The 20,989-nt window shown below is 38.9% G+C and overlaps 1 protein-coding gene across 1 annotated transcript in view; it reads left to right on the top strand.

The window, feature by feature from the left end:
• Ttc29 (tetratricopeptide repeat domain 29) overlaps positions 1-20,989 on the top strand; it is a 112,068-nt gene that overhangs the window by 74,470 nt on the left and 16,609 nt on the right. The window contains exon 7 of the mRNA XM_077803103.1: positions 16,905-16,996. Coding sequence (XP_077659229.1) covers positions 16,905-16,996 — 92 coding nt within the window. The remainder of the gene's footprint in view (positions 1-16,904; positions 16,997-20,989) is intronic.

Below are 20,989 nucleotides of genomic sequence, written 5' to 3'. Positions count from 1 at the left end.
ACACTTGATTGTAGTCTGAATGTGTCCCATGATTCTTACTCAAACATGCATTTTTAGACCTTTTGTGAAATCTTACAAGGCATTTTTTTTGAGTCTATTCAAAAATCATGACCCATGAAAAGTGAGCATTTTTTACACCCTTGAACTAACAAGCTCCATGTGGTGGTTTGGGTTTCCCCAGAAGCCGATTTCCAGACAAGGATTTGAGTACAAGTGGTTTATTTGGGAGGAATTCGACCAGCAGGAGAGGCAGGCAGAAGAAGGAAGCCAAGAAAAAGTGTAGAGCCAAGCCAGTGGGCAAATGGCACCCAGCCATGCCGGAACATTCTGGAAACTGTGAAAACAAACTAAGCATTCCAGTGCAGAGACAAGAAAGCTGGTATAGTACCCATGACTTCCATCCTTGGTTGGTTGGAAGCTCCTCCCAGGATACTAATTCTCTGGAATTCCAGGCTTTCTATGAGGCCAGCCATCAGACAGAAAATCCCAGGCACTGGCCTGGCCAGCCTGTGGCTGCAGAAGTGGTGAGAGGGCCTGAGGAAGTCGCTATGCTCCTGCAGATCATTGGCTTCCAGGCTTCCTTTTCCACACCTATAAAATGGGCATGATAAAGTTACTGTGAGGATCGCATGAGACAAAGAAGTCACGTTTCTAGCACTTCAATTAACAGTAGCTCCGTTTTGTGTTAAGGAAGTCTACAATTTTACTTATCTTTTATCTCAGGAACGACCTCTTTCAGAATTTACCTAAGGAAATCATTATTATTACATACAAATATTTGCTACAATACTGTTTGTACAGTAATTACTAATATATACAGAGATTTCTATCACCCTTGTATACAACTTTATAAGCACTGTTTATAATAGTGAAAAACACAAGGAAGTAAAAAATATGTAAAACAATAGCAAATTGATTAAAGCAATCCTATGATAAAATGCAACACAGACAGTAGAAATCATACACTAAGTAAATATTTTATAACAATAAAAAGAATACTGATATATTGAGCAAAAACAATCGGGTTGCAAAACAATGTACATTATGACCCTACTTGTATATGCATATATGCAAGCATATATATATATATATATGCATATATGCAAGTATATATATATATATATATATATATATATACACACATATGATGCATAAATATATATAAAAACACAAGAAACACCAAAATGTTTTCAGTGAAGTTGGAATAATGAATGACTTTAATTTTCTATTGGGGTGGGGGCAATGGAATCTGTATTCCCAACATTTTCTACAGTTAACATTTATTGATTTTCTATTAAAGAAAAGGAAAAACTACTTAAAAAGTAAACCATTATTTCTTTCCATTCCATTAAAATTTAAAGTTTTTAATTGATGTTTTCAGTAGGTTTTATATAGACTCCTCATAGTAAAAATCTTCAGCGGAGGATTGATGGTTGCAGTTAGTCATTTCAACAGCTCATCTCCACACAAAACATTAAAGAAAATTATTAAGGGCTAACCAGTAATGAAAAGATTTAAGGATGATTTCTGGTGGGAGTATGAATGTTGGGGAGTGGGGCTGTCTGGGGTGGGGCTAGCTGGGGGAGAGGCCATTTGAAGAGGAGAAGGCTGAGACTAATATTAAATAACATGCCCATAGTCACAATGCTACCAAGTGCAGAGCCGAGCCTGGAGCCAGGGTCTCTAACTGCTATTGCCGCTGTAACTGGTGGAGTTGTCAGTAGGACGATTTTAAAGTCATTTGTTGAATCTCATCACAAATCTCCCATATAAATTTTTAATAACACTCTCCATCTGTTTTTCTTAATGAGGCACTTATTGGTGTAAACATTTTGTTATTCTTGTCCAGTAGAAATTATTTCTCGTAGAAATTGTTATTTCTCTGGACAGGAAAAACCTCTCTCTCTGTTGCTGGGCCATTTGGGAATCAACTGAGTTTGGGGAAAAGCATATGGGCACAGGAATCTATTTCCAATGCGAGTGGTGTCTGGCAAGCAATGACTCACTGCTTTGTAGCTTCCCCAGGAAGAGGTCAAGAATGCTCACTTCCTGTTTCTCATTTCCACCTTCCTCTCCGTTCGCATAGAAAATGGCATAGCATGGATTCATTTGTTATGACTTAAGGGCTCAGCTGAACTTGCCTTGTTTTCTCTAGATGTTTTTGTCTGACAGTGAAATAGGGGCACCTCTATCTTTTTCAGAAGCAGAGTATTCAACCTGTTATTCCCACAATCTCTAGCAGGCTCTTCTTGCCCCTCTTGCAAATTTGCTGCACACTATCAACTCTTGGTAAATGCAAGGGAAAGAGTACATGATAGGTGTTGGTTTTTAGATTTTTAGTAGAAAAATCTTGTAAGGAAGAAGGTTTCGAATTTTCAATAAAAAGAAATGGGAGGAGGAGGAGGACAGGACCCTTCCTTGTAGATCTTAATTTTCTCTGCTGCCATCTCAACCATCAACACAAAATGATGTAGCGTAGCCTGTGGAGTTGCAGTGTCTGACTCAAAATCTTGCCACTTCTAATCCTGTGACCTGGAGTAGGTTAAGGAACCTCTCCTGTGCCTCAGTTTCCCCATCTGCAGCATGAGGATTGCATGAGTATCTAACTCAGAGTGGTGGTAGGGATTTTATGAGTTCGTGGTTTAGTCAGCTTTTGTGTTCCTCTGACCCAAAGAAAAGACCCAACAAGAAAAACGTAGAGAGAAAGTTTATTTGGGCTCATGGTTTCAAAGGTTCAGCCCCTGAACAGCTGAGTCCATAGTCCTGGGCTAGAGGTGAAGCAGGACACCTGTGGAGTAGGACATGATGGAGGAAAGGTGCTCAGACATGAAAAACAGGAAGGAGAGAGAGAGAGAGAGAGAGAGAGAGAGAGAGAGAGAGAGAGAGAGAGAGATCTGTTCACCGAGGACAAAGTATAAACCCAAAGGCGTAACCCCAGTAACCTACCTCCTCCAGCCATTCCCCACCTTCCTACAGTTACCACCCAGTTAATTCATATCAATGGATTAATCCACTGATTGGGTTAAAACTCTCACAATCCAATCATTCCATCTCCAAATAATCCTTGCATTGTCTTCCACACGAGCTTTTGGGGGACACTAAACCATGACAGTTCACATATAGAAAGCACTCCGAACTGTCTGGAATAGATGGTACTGACTATTAAAGAATAGTGAAAGTATAATTTCCTGGGTCAGTGCAAGGATTTTTGCTATTTCTGCTTCTCCTGCTGACATATCAGATTATAGACAATCCTCTCAGTACCCCCCACTTTGTAAAATGAAGATGGTATTTATTAATATAGCATGTTGATGAAAATTCTAGTGGAATAGTAAAGAGATAATGGTTTATTGGTCCTTATTATTGTACTGCAAATGATTTAACTATACATTTTTCCTAAATTTAATTAAACATATTCATTTTCCCTATGAGCTTATATTAGCTTACAGCAGAGCGAGTGTTTATTATGTGCATTTTATATGTTTATAATATCATAGATATTAAAAATAAACATTTTCATTTAAAAATATTATGTAAATAAACATTAATATTTGTCACAAGATTCTAAAGCCAAAATTACTTTTTAATTGTTTATTGTAATAGATGACGTGGGAATGGAGAAGTCGTATCCAGGCAATCATTACAATCTTCAAAATTGCTTTTAAAAGCACTAGAAAGACCACCAAATGGGGTTCGGACACCACGGGTTCTGGTTGTGGTTTTGTTACCATGCTTTTGGGTCTTGGGCCAGTCATTAAACTTTGTTCAGGTCTCCAAATGACATTGTTGCATGCCACCATTGTTCCAATCTTGATCCTTTGGAAACAGGACACCCTCTACCAAAAATCTCCAGAAGCCTGGAGCCTGGCCTGCACAGTGTCATTATCAGGCAGCACCTTGGCAATGAGGTGGGAGAGTGGGCAGAATGGCTCTGAAGCAAGACCACCTGGGTTCAAGGCCTTTTATGACCATTTGCTATCCCATGCCCTTGGCCCAGTGGCTATCTCTGTATGTCTCCCTACTTTTGAAAAGAGGTCAAAGTAATAATAATGCCTACACATGGGGTATTGAGAAGATTAAATTAATTAACGTGTGTGTTATTCATCCAGAACATAGCTTTGGAGCATCTAGTGCCAGGGCCTGTTTTAGGCACTGGGAACACATCAGTAACAAATGGACAAAGATCTTTTTCCCCATGGAGCTTCCAGCCCATTGGGGGAAAAGACAACAAAGATTAAATATAACAAACCAGCAAATTACATAACATGTTAGAAAAATGATAAAGCATCATAGAAACAAGGAAAAACCAAGCAGAAAGATGACTCGGGAGTACCACATGAGTGGCAGCTGGAGGGAACTTTAAATAGGTGACCAGAAAAGACGGGGAACCGGTGAGAGAGTGGCCCATGAGGGAAGAACATTCCAGGCAGAGGGACTGGTCAGTGCAGGACTCTTAAGTGGCACTGTGCCTGGGGGCGGGGGCCAGGGAGGCTGCAGAGAAGCAAAAGAAAAGAAGAGAGATAAAAACCCAAGCCAGAAAGCAAAGGAGTAGGCCATGAAGGGCCTTCTAGGCCATTACAAAGCAAGAGACTTCTTCTGAATTAAAAGATGTTCACTGAAGGTAAAGGAGGGTCATAAAAAATATCCACCGTTGGTTCTCATTGGCTTTCACAATTAAGCAGCGTGAGGAAAGAGCAGCAGCTGGTAACAACAGGCCATGCTATGGCCAGGCTGGCCTTGTGCGTGACACGTAGAGCACCAGAAGACATTGGGCTGCAATGTGGATGTCACTCTAGGTGAGTGGAGAATAGCTCTTGGCAACTGATTCAGGAGGCAGCAGGCTGAAGTGAAGGTCAAGGTCAGCATGAACTCTGGGGGTGATCCAGCAGCCAGGCTCTTGCAGTGCTTAAAATCACAGGGCTCTGAAATCCAATTAACCCACTTAAAATTTTTTTCTCCTCTGCCACTTGACTGTGTATCTTAAAGAAAATTGCTCAGCCTTTCTGCAGTTTATTTCTCTCGTTTGTACATTGGCAATATTAATATTTATCCCAAGGGCTCTGTGAAGATTAAATGCACTATGAATATAAAGCACTCTTCACATATAGGTTTTGCTCAATAAATGGTAGTGACTGCCATTGGTAAGTGACAAGCACAAGCCAGAGGGACTGGGGCTCCAGGGACTCCTGACCCAAGCATATTGATGGCAGCAAGGTAGGTCTCCAGACATCCAGTAAGTAGGGACCAGGCTAGGCAGCAAGACAGAGATCAAGAAAGAAGCCTAGGACTGTCCCATGGGCTGGGACACATGTTGGGGTCTTGTTGTCAAGGGACAGGGGGAAAGCCCAGTAATTTTAACAAAAATTAGCAATCAGATTATTATCTATGCAAACGGTGGTGATGCCAGCCTTCTTCCCTCATAGAACAGGAATAGAAATGGCCCTCTGGGGCACGGAGGCAGCTCTGTCACTAAATGGGGGACCCAGCTGGGGGGATGGCTTGGGAAGGATAACTGGCAAGTTATTCCAGAAATGATCTCTACAATTCCTTCCGGGCTCTATAATTCTCAATTTCTAAGTATTGATAAATAATTTGAAAATGCCAACTATAACGTTAATTTTCTAGTTTATGTTATAAAACCTAAAGCTTACTTTAAGAACGTTAGCAGCAATTTGTTTTGCTATTTTATTTTCATCTCGTACGTTATTCCAGAGCTGATCAAAGGCATTGGTTGCAAAGAATAAAATAAATCACACTTCTAAATAAAACCACTAAAGAGTGTTAAATTGATTTAAGTGATTTTGGAAATATGAATATTTAAAACTTCGCTGTCCTATGCCTCTTTATGACTACCTATAGCAATAATAACCACCACTTCATTCTTCCATTCTTCATCTTATAATATTACATAGTAAACTGTGTACAAACATTATATTTTTTCGCATTGGAAGGGAAATGTGGGAGTTCAGTTGCTTATTTATGTTTGAATAGCTTAAATTTTATTCAGTCAATAAAAGTATACTGGATTAATGCTTTATTATGCTGTTTGCATAGGTTGAGGTGAATAAAGTGCAGTGTTTGGTTTTTATTATTAAAGAAAACTTTGCCTCCCCCTCACAACCGTTGGCTGTAAATTTGATTTTAGGCAGCATGTATTTCAGGGTTAGTTCCAGTCTTGAGAATTTTTCCAGCTTCACAGGCTTATCTGAAAATATTCTTAAAATGGCACCAGTGATTTTCAGACTTAAAAAAAAAAAAAAAAAAAAATACATAAGGATGGGGAAAGTACGCACAGACCAGCGTATTAAACAGAGTACCCATGAGTGTTCCTCAGTGGGAGGGTTTGGGTACTGAGGCGCCCCATGCATCATCCGCTTTGGCTTGGAGTCATCCGGCTGCACAGTTTGACAGCCAGATAGACGAGTGGAGACACGCTGCGTGATAAAAGCAGCCGAGACATCTGGATCACGGTGCCAGCATTCAAAGGCATTTCTGAACTGTTCATGCATTTGTACTTACCCAGGTCCCCAGCCTGGTCCGGGGCTCTCTCATCATTCTCCTCCTCGGCCTGTCTTCATCTTCTTTCTGTACGTCAGCGACCTCCCCGATCCTTGACAAGTCACCTCCATCTGCTTGTGTGTCAGTGTGGCCCTTCTGCCACAGCGCTGGCTGAGCAGCTCTCCAGATGAAGAGCCCCACGGTCCTCCCCGACTCTGCCTCCGCGCTGTCTCCCGCCTGTCACTGCTGAGCGCTCTGCGCCACACTGGCTTGTTTTGTCAATAACCATTTATTTGTTGCTGGAGTAGCAGCAGCCATTACATCTGACCTCGCTGTTTCATCAATTATGGATAGATTATTGGATGTGAACATCTGCAAAAGCTTGCTGTTGAACTCACCTCCTGGCTGGGATTAGATAAAGTACTAAACCGTTGTTTATTGTCAGGCCAAAACTCTACTGGGGAGCCAGGGAATTCCAAGAGTAGCAGAGCCCCATCAGAAGTACCAAAAAATTGTTTTGAATCGCCACTGTTTCCCCTAAGACTCCAGCCATTCATTATTTACACTGATTACCAGTAGTTATGAGCCACTGGATAAAAGCTCTTGGCAGTGCCCCATTCCCAGTCATTCCCAACTCCTGCAAAATGGAAATGACTCATAAATTGTTTTCTTGTGTCTTCTCTCACGGTGAGAGGGTAGCAGACGAGCTTCGCCTGTGAGGAAGTGTTCAGATGAGGCCTTTTCTACCATGTTTTATTTTAGAGAAACGTATTCACACAGCCTGATAAGAAAGGATGAAACCATGCATCTAAATTAGGGTTTACTGAGTTTACAGGAATAGCGGCCTGTGGCGGAGAGGATATCACATTGTACAGAGAGAATATGCTCAACGTGGTTTTTTCCAGGGCTTTCATGGATTTCTGAGAGAGGGAAACCAGAATGAAACTTTATTGAATCCTGCCTCCAATGAGAAGGAAATCCTTAAAAGGGATTATGAATAGATGATGGTTTTACCGCCAGGGGACACACAAATCTCCTCCTGGTCATGGATTCATGCAGGAATTTAGAAATATTCACAGTATTGGTGCTCATTTAAAACTGCTAGAGAGTCACTCAGGAGTGTAGAAGACATGCAGAACCTTTCCTATGAGCCAGAAGCCATTCAGTCCAAGGTGACCAAGCAGAGGAAGGTGGATAAGTGGCCACTGGGAGGAGGACACTGAGGGAATGGGCTTGTCACCATGCTAGTGATTTTTCACAGCATACTTCTCTGCCTCATTTTGCTACCTGTGAAGACAAAAACTGTATTTGTCTCTCATTGCTCTAGGGTAAAATAAAGAGGGAAAAAAAAATAAGTTTTGTGCTCCACTCACAGATAGGAAGCCTCATTCCACAGGATACCATGACTTATCGTGTATAGTACCAGTCCCTGAACCACCCATCCTAAGCCTTAGCACAGACTCGTAAGAGAGAAACTTTTATCTGAGAATGAGAAACCATGAAAGCACAAGTTTACATTTTGAAATTTCATTTCAGTCTTCCTCTAGGAATCTGGCTTGTTTACTGATACTTAAACCCTTAAGGTCACCTGAGGACAGAAAATGTCCACACACTTTCCATTTATCATGGTTATAAAGTGTCATTTTTTTTTCCTTTACTGAGTGAGATAAAAGGCAAAAGTCAATACACACAACAGCTTATTATAGTTACGTTAATGTTTCTAGGGGCCTTCACCCCTGGTACCTTCCAAGGGCTCTGCCATCTACGTTCAATGTGGACATAAGACTAGGAGCTAGGGGTGCAGTGGATGGTGAGGCAGATATGGCCCCTCTTCCCATGGCACTTACCATCTAATTAGAAAGAGTCAAATATCAATAAATATATTAATAAATATATCACTTATCACATTGTCACATGTATATATTTATTAATAAGTGCTCAAATAGAGCAGAGGAGTTGGAGGCGGGGGTGCATGTGCCTGTGTGCGAGCACGGGAAGAGTCAGGAGTAAAGCGAGAAGAGGGATCTGCAAGTCCAAGGGACTGGAGGCAGAAGGAACCGCACTCCCTCCTAACAGCCAGAGGTCTGGTGGCTGGAGTGAGGAGCCCGGAGTCCTGCACATTCTAGCAAGTTGCAAATGTTGACATTTCTGCATGATCACAGTGAGCGACAACATACATTTGGTTGAATTCAATCTGACGGGCACTTCATTTGGTTCAATTTGCCAACACTGTCTTTAGTTTGCATATGCAACAGAGACCTGATATTACTGGCAATTTTATCACAGGTTTAATGGGATCATTTATCACGCTCACTTTTTAATCCTCGGAGAAACATGACCAAGTGGAGTTTGAGACTTTTCGTTTAAAACAAACACACACCAAAAAAGCTTTTTTTTTTTTTTTTTAATCATTCTGACAATGAAATTGCCTGTGTCTAGTGGCTTATTTCTCTTGCCATGGAAAGAATTGGCTTAGATTGTTTTTCAGTGATAAACATGAGAGGGATAGGCCTGGAGTAGCTCTCTTGCCATGTTGGCTTAGACAGCAGTTTTATCTCTCTCAGTGCTTCTCTGTTCATTCCATAGGTCCAAGAAAGTGATCCATTCAGATTATGTCAAGTATGAGATGAGTGTAAGGATGCCCCTGGCAACGGGCAGGCCCTATACGCCTATGAATTCCCAGGAGTAGCAGAAAGTGGGCCTCACAGAGTCCTAGAAGCCTCCTGGGAACCGGAAGAGCTCAGCTGATTGACTCTGTTGACCTGACCATGATTAGTCCACAGACATTCACTCATCATTAAATACCTTCTCACTTCTGCCATTCCTAACTGCTCATCTGGTCTGGATTTCCTAAGAGCACATGCTGGAACTCACTACTATCATCTTCCACTGAACAGAATTTTTAATATCAGGCCACATCGTAGATCGCTGAACTTCACAAAATTTGACTCCCCTTTGGTCAAGGGCCACCTAGCAAAATATAAAATATAGCTTCCAGTTGGGTTTCCTCCGTTGGGGGTTAAAGACAGGGAAAGTTTTTTTCTCCTTTGAGAAGCTGTGAATATAACTCACATTATAACTGGGCTATACAGGATAAATATTTCCCTGCTTTCAAATTTATAGTATAGAAACTAACAATTGAGAATTAAAATAAAAATTCTTCAGAAATATGTCTCTCCTTAACATGGTGCAGAACTATAATGACCAATTGTGGAAATGACAGTTTTGAGCAATGTGTTCCAATTTACTATTGAGAAAAACTTTTATTTCTTAACTGTATGTGGAATTCTGTCTCATTAGTTTGAGGTTTGAGAGTCATCTGTGTATGGGATGTGTAGAGAGAGAGTTTTAGGTGAAAGAGGATTCTTAAAATTTTTCTGAGATAATTTCTACACTTACAGATGTTGAAAAATCAGTGTAAACCCATAGCATAGGTAAGATTAATTAGCAATTCTAATTCAAGCTATAAAATATGGGGATAACCTTGAATTTTTATCCAATTCTTAAACATTTCTGACTGTAAAACAGAGATTTGCAGATTTTGAACAGCTCTGACCTTGTGGTATTAATTGCTACTTAATATTAACCAAATATCAATGTAGATTGATTGCTGTTATCTACTTACTATCATCTACTCTGATATAGGGACATTTTTGTTGTTTTGGTTTTTTATTTTGATTTTTTATTTTTTTAGTTTTATATGGACACAATACTTTTGCTTTATTTATATATTTTTTATGTGGTGCTCAGGATCAAACCCAGTGCCTTACACATGCCAGGCAAGTGCTCTACTGCTGGGGTTCTTTAAGAGCATGCAAGACTCCTTGAATGAGGAGAAAGAAAATAAAATTTCAATTGAATTAAAATGATTCATCATTTTGTTTCTTTTAAAAAAAAAGATTTAAAAGGAGACAAACTGCTCAGGGATTTTTAAACCAAAGATACATTACTAAAAGCAAACAAGGCATATCTTAAATTGCTAAGTATATGAATAGAGAACCCTAAGATCCAAATCATATTTTTGGAGAGTAGAGTGCTAGGCTGTCTGATCCAACCCCTTTATCTTCCAGAATTGAAAACTGGAGCATAAGGTGACCAAGTGACTCAGAGGCCACGCAATAAGCTTGTAACAGATGAGAAACCAGAACTTGTTTTTTAACACTCAGTCCTTTCTGCCTAGACCTTTAAGCCTCCCCACTCTATGTGCTGGGCAATGGAAGCAGTCAATGTGTGGCAGATGACCTAAATGACAAGTAATGGATTTCAGGGAGAAAGCGTATACGTTTGGGATGAGCAATATTAATAATAATAAGAGTAGACCACTCCCAACTTAAGAAGTTGGTTTCTGCAGAATGCAAACTATTTAACTACTTCTGTGTATAGTAATTGCACATCAAGTGCCCTCTGTGTTCATTCAAGATAACATTTTTTGTACAAGAGAATTACTGTGTTTATTGCATATCAGAATCTCTGCCTTGTCATGAAGCACACACAGCCTTAAGTGATGGGAGACCCCCATTTTTGTCATCTTGCACCAGTGCCGATTGCTGGCTCCAGTAAAATACCCCTGAATGCTGTGGCTGCCCAGTCTGGTCCTCCGCCTGCTACTGCAGTGCTTGTCAGAAACCATTAGCTACTGATTTCTTTGACTAATGTTGCAGTTGATTGTCTGAATCATGTTCAGACACTGTAAATGAGGCAGAAACATCCTTTCTGCTCACCAACTGTGAAATGGCTAAAGGGGGCTAGATTGCCAGAAATCAGAATAAATGTATTTCCAATAAGATTTGACAATGATTTCGAGCTCAAGATGGCCAACTTGATACATTTTTTAAAAATCTCTGTTTCTTATTGCACAAGTATGAATCTACCATTGCCCCTTTTTCCTCGAAGTAAGGCACTGTATCAAGAGCAGTGCTGAACTTTTTTTATGAAATGGCACGATTTGAGGTTTGTGTATAACAAAACGTTAGCTATGTTACCTTTTATATAGAAAAAATAGAGGAAAGAGGTTAACAAAAAAGTGGGGTGACCGTAGGCAATGAACTCATAATTCCCCATTTACAGACAAATCTTCCCATTTACAGATGGATGTCCTTCATAGTTTTATAGACAATTTTTTGGTCTGGATGGGTTTTTTAGACTCTTATAGTACTCTTAGACTTGTGGAGTAAGCTAGAAAACAAGCCTTCAGATGAGGCTAACCTGCAGGGGATCCATGCTCTCTTATTTCAGAGCATCTGTGACTTTATAAGTTTGGAGGGGGGGGGGAAGTGGGAAGGGAAAATAGCCATCTTTCAGTAGTGGAAGGACCATCACCTGGAAATGGATGGATTTGCCTTGTTGCACTACAAAATACAATCTTGGCTAGCAGGTGGGAGTTACAGATTTTGTCTCAGCTTAACCAATAGTTTTCTCTCGTAGCTCTCTGGCAATTGAGTGGCTAGTCTCACAAGGGAATAGTGTCCAATCATGAAAATTGTTCAAGCGAAGGCTAGCTCAGGCTTCTCGACAGTGGCAGTACTCATATTTCATGATGAATAAAATGGGGTATGTGGTGTGCATTGTAAGGCATTTAACGCCAGCCCTGCTCTTGACCCACTAGATGCTGGTAGCACCCACGTCCCCATCATAACAACCTAAAACATCTCCAGATTGCCAAAGATCCCCTATCAGGGGCAAAAATAGCCCCTTTGCAAGAACTAGGTTAGATAAGCACTAGAGAAAATTAAGCAGCTGCTTCATTCAAGTCCTTAGTAAGTACTTTTAAATACCACGTCTTATTGGAACTTTATAACATCGCTTCAAGGTAAGCTTTATTAATTTCCCTTTTACACCCAAGGAAAGAGATGAAGTTACTTGACACACGTCACTCAGCTCAGTAGTTGACCTGCTATCTCCCCTGGTATTTGAAGAAAAATTGAACACCCAGAGGGAGATTTGATTAATTATCCCAAAAAGTCCTTCAGAAGCCCTGATGTGCCCTTCAAGTAGGAGACCCTGAATCAACTGAGGAAGAAAAGGCTACGGGGGAGAGAATCAAGTGGAGAAAGGAGTATAGAGAGGAAAAAAATACCAAAAGCACAAAGCAAAAGAAGAACTAGAGTTCATTGACATTTTTGCAAAGTTACAAAATTCCCATCTGAAATGGGCTCGATTCTTGGAGTCCTTTCCTGTGGTGGTTTCTATCAGTTATTTTCCCATAGAAGCAGCAGTGAGGAGGGTCAGCAATTCATTTAAACTTGATGTCACTGACCTGCGTGATCTGGTAGTGTTTGAGCTTGTGCATGCTCAGTGATACACCAAGAGGAGAAAGAAAACTATTTCCTCTCCTTTGCCCAGGAAAGAGAACAACCACATAACGTTGTATAAACATGGAATAATGGGGTGCACCATCTTGAATGTGACGTATTTTAACCAAACACATTGACTTGCCCTGAAAGTAAATAGACAAAAAAATATGAATACAGAAAAATAGCCCTATAAAGGACCACTTTTATGTGAAAGCACAAAAAAATGATAGACCTGCCTTTTCTTCCCAACAAGAATCAAATTCTTTTTTGGAACCAAGATAAATTGCAGGTTGAAAATTTCTCACTTAATATTATCAATTTTAACTGCCATTTCTTGGTCCACATTACAGGCCAAATGAACTCTAAAGCAAACTTTTCTTTTGGATATTGTTACTTTTATGTATTCTGATGAGCCTTTTCTTTCTTTCTTTCTCTATTCTCCAAATGTTTGTCCCTTTCCCAATTACTGACTCAATTCCTGTCGTTCCTTTAAAATGCAGACCGAGTTTCTTTTCTTACTTGAAGCCTCTCCTGGTTGCAGTATCTTTGTAGTTCACAACCACCTGGAATTTATTCATTTTTATTTCATTACCAACTGTCTCCCTGTCACATCAGGACCTGGGCCTGTGCATTATTGCCTGCTGCTTCCGTAGCACCTAGAACAATGCTTGGCTCCTGAAAGACATTCAATGCTTGTGCAGTGGTTTGATGTCCTTGTCTATATTTTTAGCCCTTGAAACAGAATTCAGGACAATATAATATCAATGACTCTAAGTCGTCGTATTCCTTTGTAAGGTGGTTAAGAGCAGAGATATCTAAGAACAGAGATATCATTTTATACCTAGCCATGACATCTAATGGAATGTACCAGAAGAGGTCTTTGAAGTTCAGGCATTATGAAGAAAGTAATAACTTGAACAAATGAACATAGCATTTAGTTAGCTTTACAGGTATCACATCAGCTGTGGCTCATTCCCCTCTCCCCCTTTTCCATATTTTCCATACTACAAGATTAGAAGCACATGGTGCCTTTAGAAAACCCTTTTAAACCTCTGCCCCACAGTATCCTGCCTCACACAATCTGAATTGTTTCATTTCATTTTGTTAAATAGCATAAAATACCACCAAGAAGACTGGGGGCAAGCAAACCTTTTCTTTTTGAAATTGCAACATTCTCTGGCAGAGTTACTGATCTTTGAGTCATTCACATCTAAGTATGAATTAGTTTAATCAACCGCTTTTCTTCTATCACTTAGCAGAAGATATTTCCTGGGGAAATGCAAACACCCAAGCTAAAGGAGGTGCACCAGAAGGGTAGAGGAGAGATGCCAACGATTTCAGAATGTTACTCTTTTTCTCTTCTAGGCAGCAAATGGGAAATGAATTGGAACAGAGTAGCAGGAAGGATTCTGGTAGTGATGGGATTTTTCTGTATCTTGATTGTGGTGGTGGTTACACGAATATATGCATTTGATAAAATACATAAAACACACACTCTCATACTCACAAAATTGGTAAAATCTGAACAAGTCCAGTGCCTTACAACAATGTCAATTCCTGATTGCCATATTATACTCTAATTTTGTAAGAAGTCATAAATGGGGAAACTGGGGGAAAGTTACACAGTATCTCTTTGTATGACTTCCTATAATTACTTGTGCCTATACAAGTATCTTTAAAAGTTTTTTAAGCAAATTTTCTAAAACGGTGTTTTCCTAAGATGGTAGACTGGGAAGAGGAGTTTTCCATCTAATTTGGAAAAGTTAGGTCTGGAATGACATCATCATCGTGGTTTAAAGTGAGTATCCACTGTGGAAATGAGCTTAAGGGCCACAGTTGCTAGAAAAAAAATTTTTTATCTAAAATGCAGAACAGACAGGAAAGAATTGCAGAAAGGTCAGAAATAGGAAAACAAATGAAGGGAGAAAGAGACACAAATAACAAACCCTTCATTTTCTTCTGCTCCAAGGTACCCTCGTAATTGGTGGTATTTAGCATTGAAAAGGAAAGGGAACAATCAGGTGCTTGATGTTATTCAGGCCTAATATTGTCTTTCTATGCATCCCTTAAAAAAGCTTAATCTCGGACACAAAATTTATTCTGATTCAATTTAAATTCTTAATCTTCTAGAACAAGGATACTTTTCTACTCTCTTTCAGATAAATATATGGAAGTTTGGACATATGGAAGAATAGATGGATGGATAGATGGATGGCTGAATGGATGGATAGATAGACAGATAGATAAAGATATCCTGCTCATTTTTTTTGTCAGTTGATACTCAATGATAAAAAGATTTCCAACTTTGGCAACCTGTCTCGGTTATTGCCTGTACCACAGGGTGGTGAATGCCTTGATACAAGCACATTCTTACACAGGGTCTAATCTTACTGGGACATGATAACACTAATTGCTGAAAAAACTAATGAACTATTTTGGGCACAAGATATAATAATATTCAACTTTTACTTTTATTTTAGAATGCCATCTAAAATATTTATGAAAAAAATAGACCCTAGAAAGTCTCTTCCTAAATATTTTGGTAGTGAGATTCAATAAAGTCTCTTATAAATTCACCAAATTCAGGGGTTCTGCCCCCTACCTCAGCAAGGACTGTGTCAGCTCACATGAGGTTAAATCTGGGTGTTGTCAACTATGAGAGGCAGACGGAAAAGGATATTCTCAGGTTTATACAAGACTTTGTTAATAGGTCTGAAAATAGGAATCAAGGTGAATAATAATGTATATTTCAAAATTGCTTTAAAAACAAATTTTTACTTTTCTTACCATAAAAAAGTGACAAAAATTATAGAGGTGATGGGTTGTTCACTAGCTTGACTGAATCTTTCCACAAAGTATACATAGATCAGAATGTCACATCCAGGGCTATAAACATGATTATCGTTTGTCATTTAAAACTAAATGCATTTTTAAAGTCCAAAAGTCCAAAACCATCAAAAGTCCTGGAACAATCAAACTTTTGAACTTTGTGGGCTTAGCAGGAATTAAACCCCTGGTTTACTGTGTATCCATGAGTAAATTTTAGCTTCATCATAGAACAAGCAGTCACTTGTAAACCACACGAAACCCAAATTTCATGAGGTATCACCATGACCTCCTGAAATTGTTTCCCAAATATTAACTTTACAGAAGTGAAGATGAATAGCAATCCTATTTTAAAACTTTAGCCTTATGGTCTGTCTAGTTCAGGTAGAAATACACAGGGCATATTTGTCCCCACCCCACCCCCCACCACCAAGAGCACTGACTCCCTCTCTCAAATACCATCATATGACTTCCACTAATTCTTTCTTAGAAAATGTGCAAAAAGGATTTCCATAGAGGTCTTTGGAGATTTCCTGTGTCCTCATGTGTGTAATAGCTTCGGCCAAGGAAAAGGAATTTTGCTTTATGTATTTTTGTATTTGTATGTGTATTTTTCTCTTTCTGGCCACTGAAAAGGGAGGAAAATAGAAAAGAGGAAAATCATACCATCCAGATAATGTCAGTTTTAAATCAAATTAAGATCATATGTTTGGCTGTGGCAGCTTTAATCTTCTGATTATTGATAACATTATTGGTAATGAAGTACATTTGTAAGAAATATTTTTAATGTATGCTCTGTGCATGGACACACCACTGTGAGATAAGCATCTAATAAAATGATAGATATAGAAATGGCCCATCACCTAAATTCATGTTTTTCAAAGAGCTATTTATAGAAAGAAAAGTGATATGCAAGCTACCATAGTAGACTATTGTAATCTGCCATATATTACCTTAGATAATACTCCCATCTTTTAAAATAATGTTGTAAACCATTCAATTACTTATTCACACCTAAGTTATATAAATCGGAAGATTTGGGAGGATGCAAGGAAGTAATTTTTTTTTACAAAAGTGAGACCTCACTGTCATGGCTTCAAGACATTGCCACAAAACAAGTTATACTATAGATAAAAATAAACCAAGCCAACATGAATTTTTAATAAGCAAAAAAAATTATAGAGACATTAAAAACAGCTATTAATTTTAATCTTTTCTATTATGAAAGGGAACATCAGTGGATCTGGCTGTGGCTATATGTTCAATATGTATTTCTCTTGCTGATAGGTCCTCAAAGCATACAGCAAAATCTCTACAGACCTACAAGATGATCTCAGCCTGGGCAGAGCCTACGAAGCAATCGCCAAGGTCCTACAGAGGTAAGTAAGCACATCCTTGTCTCGCTGTCACTGTGAATCCATTCAACTGTGAAAGACTCAAATTGTTTGAGGTCTGTCGCTTTCAATGCATTACTGCCTGCTTAAATTTTAAGCAGTGCCCTTCTTAACTGACCCTTTCATCCTAGGTTATTTTAAACCAGTGTCGTATTTAAAAAGGAGCATCTAAACTCTTCTTTGTCTGTCCCTCCTTTGAATTGTTTTCTTTTCAGTTTTTTTTTTCTGCGCATTTAGTGGATGACCTTGAATGAAAGGGGGGGAAAAATCAGGTCACATCTCCCAGGTTAAGAAAGCAGTGAGCACTCTGTGGTACGCTTCAGTAACTGTGGCTCGCCATAACCTTTGCAGAGCTCTTCTTTAAGGAAAGATTCCATTTATGCTTCAGTCATGCTTCCTCCATTAAGATGTCTCTCCATGGAGCACATCTGCAAAACCAAGAGTCCCAATATTTTCTTTAAAACAGAAAATTTAATCAAAGTGTACCAGAAAAACTTCAGATACATGGTTTTCCATGGAAAACATATGGTTGCCCTTCATTCATTGCATTGTAATCCTTAGTGGGTCACTATATAATACCATATGACTTAACCAAGATAGAATAAAAGTAAGAAAAGTTATCTAAGTTAAGATCCAGGTTTTCCGAATATTATCTTATATCAAAAATACAGCTTTTTATTAATAGTAGTAGTAGTAGTAGTAATATAAATATAGAGTTAAGTTCTAATCTCTTTCCATTTATATTTTGTTGTAAACATATACAGCCAGGTATGGTCATGCACACCTGTGATCCCAGTGTCTTGGGAGGCTGAAGAAGGAGGAGAGCAAGTTCAAGGCAATCTTCAGCCACTTAGAAACTTGTGAGGCTCGGTCTCAAAACTAAACTAAAAAATAAAGGGGTAGGGGATATTGCTCAATGATAAAGCATCCCTGAATTCAATTCCCACCTCTAAAAGTAAATGAATAAACAAACATATACATAAACATATGTTTTTTAAAAAAGTAAAATTGTTATTTGAAAGGCATTTAGTGTTTCAATGCCTAAGGAACTGAAAGTAGAATCATTCCCTAAGTACCATTGCTAATATAGTAATCACTGCTTAAAATACCTCTACCAATGAAATGGGAACGGCCCTACAAAGTACCCTATGAAACACAGTCATTGATGGAAAAATGGCTTAGGTAGGAACACAGTCATATTTATAAAAAGAGTGTAGACATTTCCTGGAGAATGTCAGGGCAGAGACAGGTAAGGAAGATAAGTGACCTGCAAAGCCTGAAGGTCCTCCAAAATTAGACTGGTAGCTAGTCCCTAGACAACCAGCCGTGTTGTCCCTTAGAAGTGTTACTTTAAAATCAATGACCAAGAAGATGCTTGACTACAAAGAAGAGATAGGGAAGAATTCGGCTTCATGTCTGTTTGGAACAAACCAACTGTGTTCTTTTGCCCTCTTCCCTTGGGTTATTAAATTACTTGACTCTGCTCTTCCCAGTGCCCCAAATCAGTAGAGCATGGTTGGATTCCTTGTCTTGGTTTGCAGTGACAAACCTAGCTCAGGCCAGTACAGTTGTATAAATGTGATCTCTTGTTTGGAAAATAATTTTTACAAAAATAATATTTCCTTTGTATCTCAGAGTAACTGAAGAGATAAAACTCAAGGGAAAATATTTTCTTGTGTGAACATTGGCTGAGCACTTACTATGTCCCAGGACATATGGAATGTGCCTTTGATTACCGATGATGGTCTTTATTTTTGAAACTTCTAGAGATGTGAGGTTGGTTTCAAAGAGTTCTCACCTGTTTAACTTGTGTGTTCTATCTAGAACATTTTAGTTTCTACCCCAAGATTTGAATGCCTAGTCTGTATAGTCAAAGCTAAGGGAAAACTTGAGCAACTAGTTGGTAAAATTTGACACAGATAATCTAATGCTTTAATTTGGCTGCATAAGTATTCTCTGGGGTTTAGAAGTGGGAAAGAATACAGAAATATTTGATGGGAACAGGAAGTTGGGAGTGTTTTGGATGGGGACGTATCTGTTCCAAAACACTGAACAACCCAAAGATGTGCCTTAAGGCAAATATATAGTGGACCAAGAAGATTTATCCCCATTTCACTTTTATACCAAATGAAACTTTCACTTATAAGAATGCCTTTCTACTAAAGCACAATAAAGCAATCATTGATTTGTGGTAGACATTTTTTTTTTTTGTGGCTGTTGTTTTTGTTACTAGGGATTGAACTCAGGGGCACTGAACCACAAAGCCACATCCCAGCACTATTTTGTATCTTATTTAGAGACAGGGTCTCACTGAGTTGCTTAGTGCCTCACTTTTGCTGAGGCTGGTTTTGAACTCGCGATCCTCCTGCCTCAGCCTCCCAAGCTGCTGGAATTACAGTCATGCACCACCGCACCCAGCCAAGAGTTCTTAATTTTATAACGTTATATGCAATGTACAACAGAGCCCAGGGGATGCTTCTTCTGAGGTAATAGTGGGAAAGTGTTCCACGGCCAGAGAATTCCAGTGCAATTTTGCCATTTTGAAGCATTGATGATTGCAGAAGAGTACCCAGGGGAATGCACGCCTGGCATATTCTTTCAACATCTGTGCAGAATAGCTCAAGAGCATGATCTATTGACCGGCAAATGTTTTAAAACCAGAAATTCTATACAGGTAGACAGCAGCACCCTGGATGTCTGAGAAGCTTTATTCAAGTCCATTAACTAGTAAAATCCTTTAATATAAATTTTGTGATTATTTTTAGAAAATGTTGCTTCGAGGGCTTGATATTCTTCAATAAAGGTGCATGTGCCACATTCAAACACACAGGCACAGGCGTATATATGTATTATCTCTCTCCTAGCCCTAAACTGTCCTTCTCAGGGTAGTTGCAACGGGAGAGAAATGGAACACAGCCAAAATGGAGGGAATTATGGTGGCGGCAGCTGAGAAATAAATCAAGCTGTGTGTGAAGCTGAGCATCACCTCTAAATCTCTTTTTCCTAACCTGTACAATTGCACCAGTTTCACTAATGGTAGCCCTACCTCTATAAACATATTTTATCTCTTTAAAGGAAATGGAACCGTATAGCCAGGTCTAGCATTAGTGGGAGTCGAAGGCCATCAGCTGAGTGTTGCATGAAAGGTGAATAAGCTCTGAGGCTAGAAGCTTCTAAAACGGTTATAAGAATTTATACTGAGCCCTCAATTGGAAAACACACCACATTCTCTCAAGACAGAAGATTTGGTGATGTTGAGCTGCCCATTGGTGATGTTAGAGCCAGGCCTGGTATTATGGAGAAAGGTTTTAATAGTGAACGGGTTTTGCTATTTTTGCTATTGTTCTGAATAATATTAACTGTATGGAGATTTAAGCAGCATAACGGACAAGGCAGAGTCATAATGTCTCCTGCCCCTTACTCGGAATGCTAGTGAAAAAAAAAGACGTGCTGTACTACAATTGTCTTATGATGCTACTATAAAAGCCAGAATTATGGCCTATAAAACAAAGAAAAAGTGAGTGGAGAAATTACAAAGTAAATATCATTCTTATGTAGATAGTTCAAGTGAATACATGGGAAGAACCCCTCAATTTTCCTTACAAAATCATATACTATTGCATATCTATATATATATATAATATATATAATACGTATATATTACACTTATAAACATATATAAGTGTAATATATACATATTATATATATTACATAAATATTCATATATATATATATATATATATACACACACACCCTCATTTACTGACTGAGGTAACTCACTTACTGAAATTCCACAATATTTCAACATAATGAAGATGACTATTTAAAAGAATCGAAGGAGAGGAAAAAGTCCACAAAAATATATACAGAATGTACTGGTCATAACCAGCCCATCTCTGAGTTGATTCCACAGCATTTGCCAATTTTCTTGAGAACTCAAGTTAAATTATTTCCTAGAAAACTTTCCACAGTGGAGAT

This window comes from Urocitellus parryii, chromosome 10, assembly GCF_045843805.1.
Source record: "Urocitellus parryii isolate mUroPar1 chromosome 10, mUroPar1.hap1, whole genome shotgun sequence".
Classification (NCBI taxonomy): Eukaryota; Metazoa; Chordata; class Mammalia; order Rodentia; family Sciuridae; genus Urocitellus; species Urocitellus parryii.
Note: the sequence above shows the minus strand (reverse complement) of the source record. Positions and strands in the feature narration are given on the sequence as shown.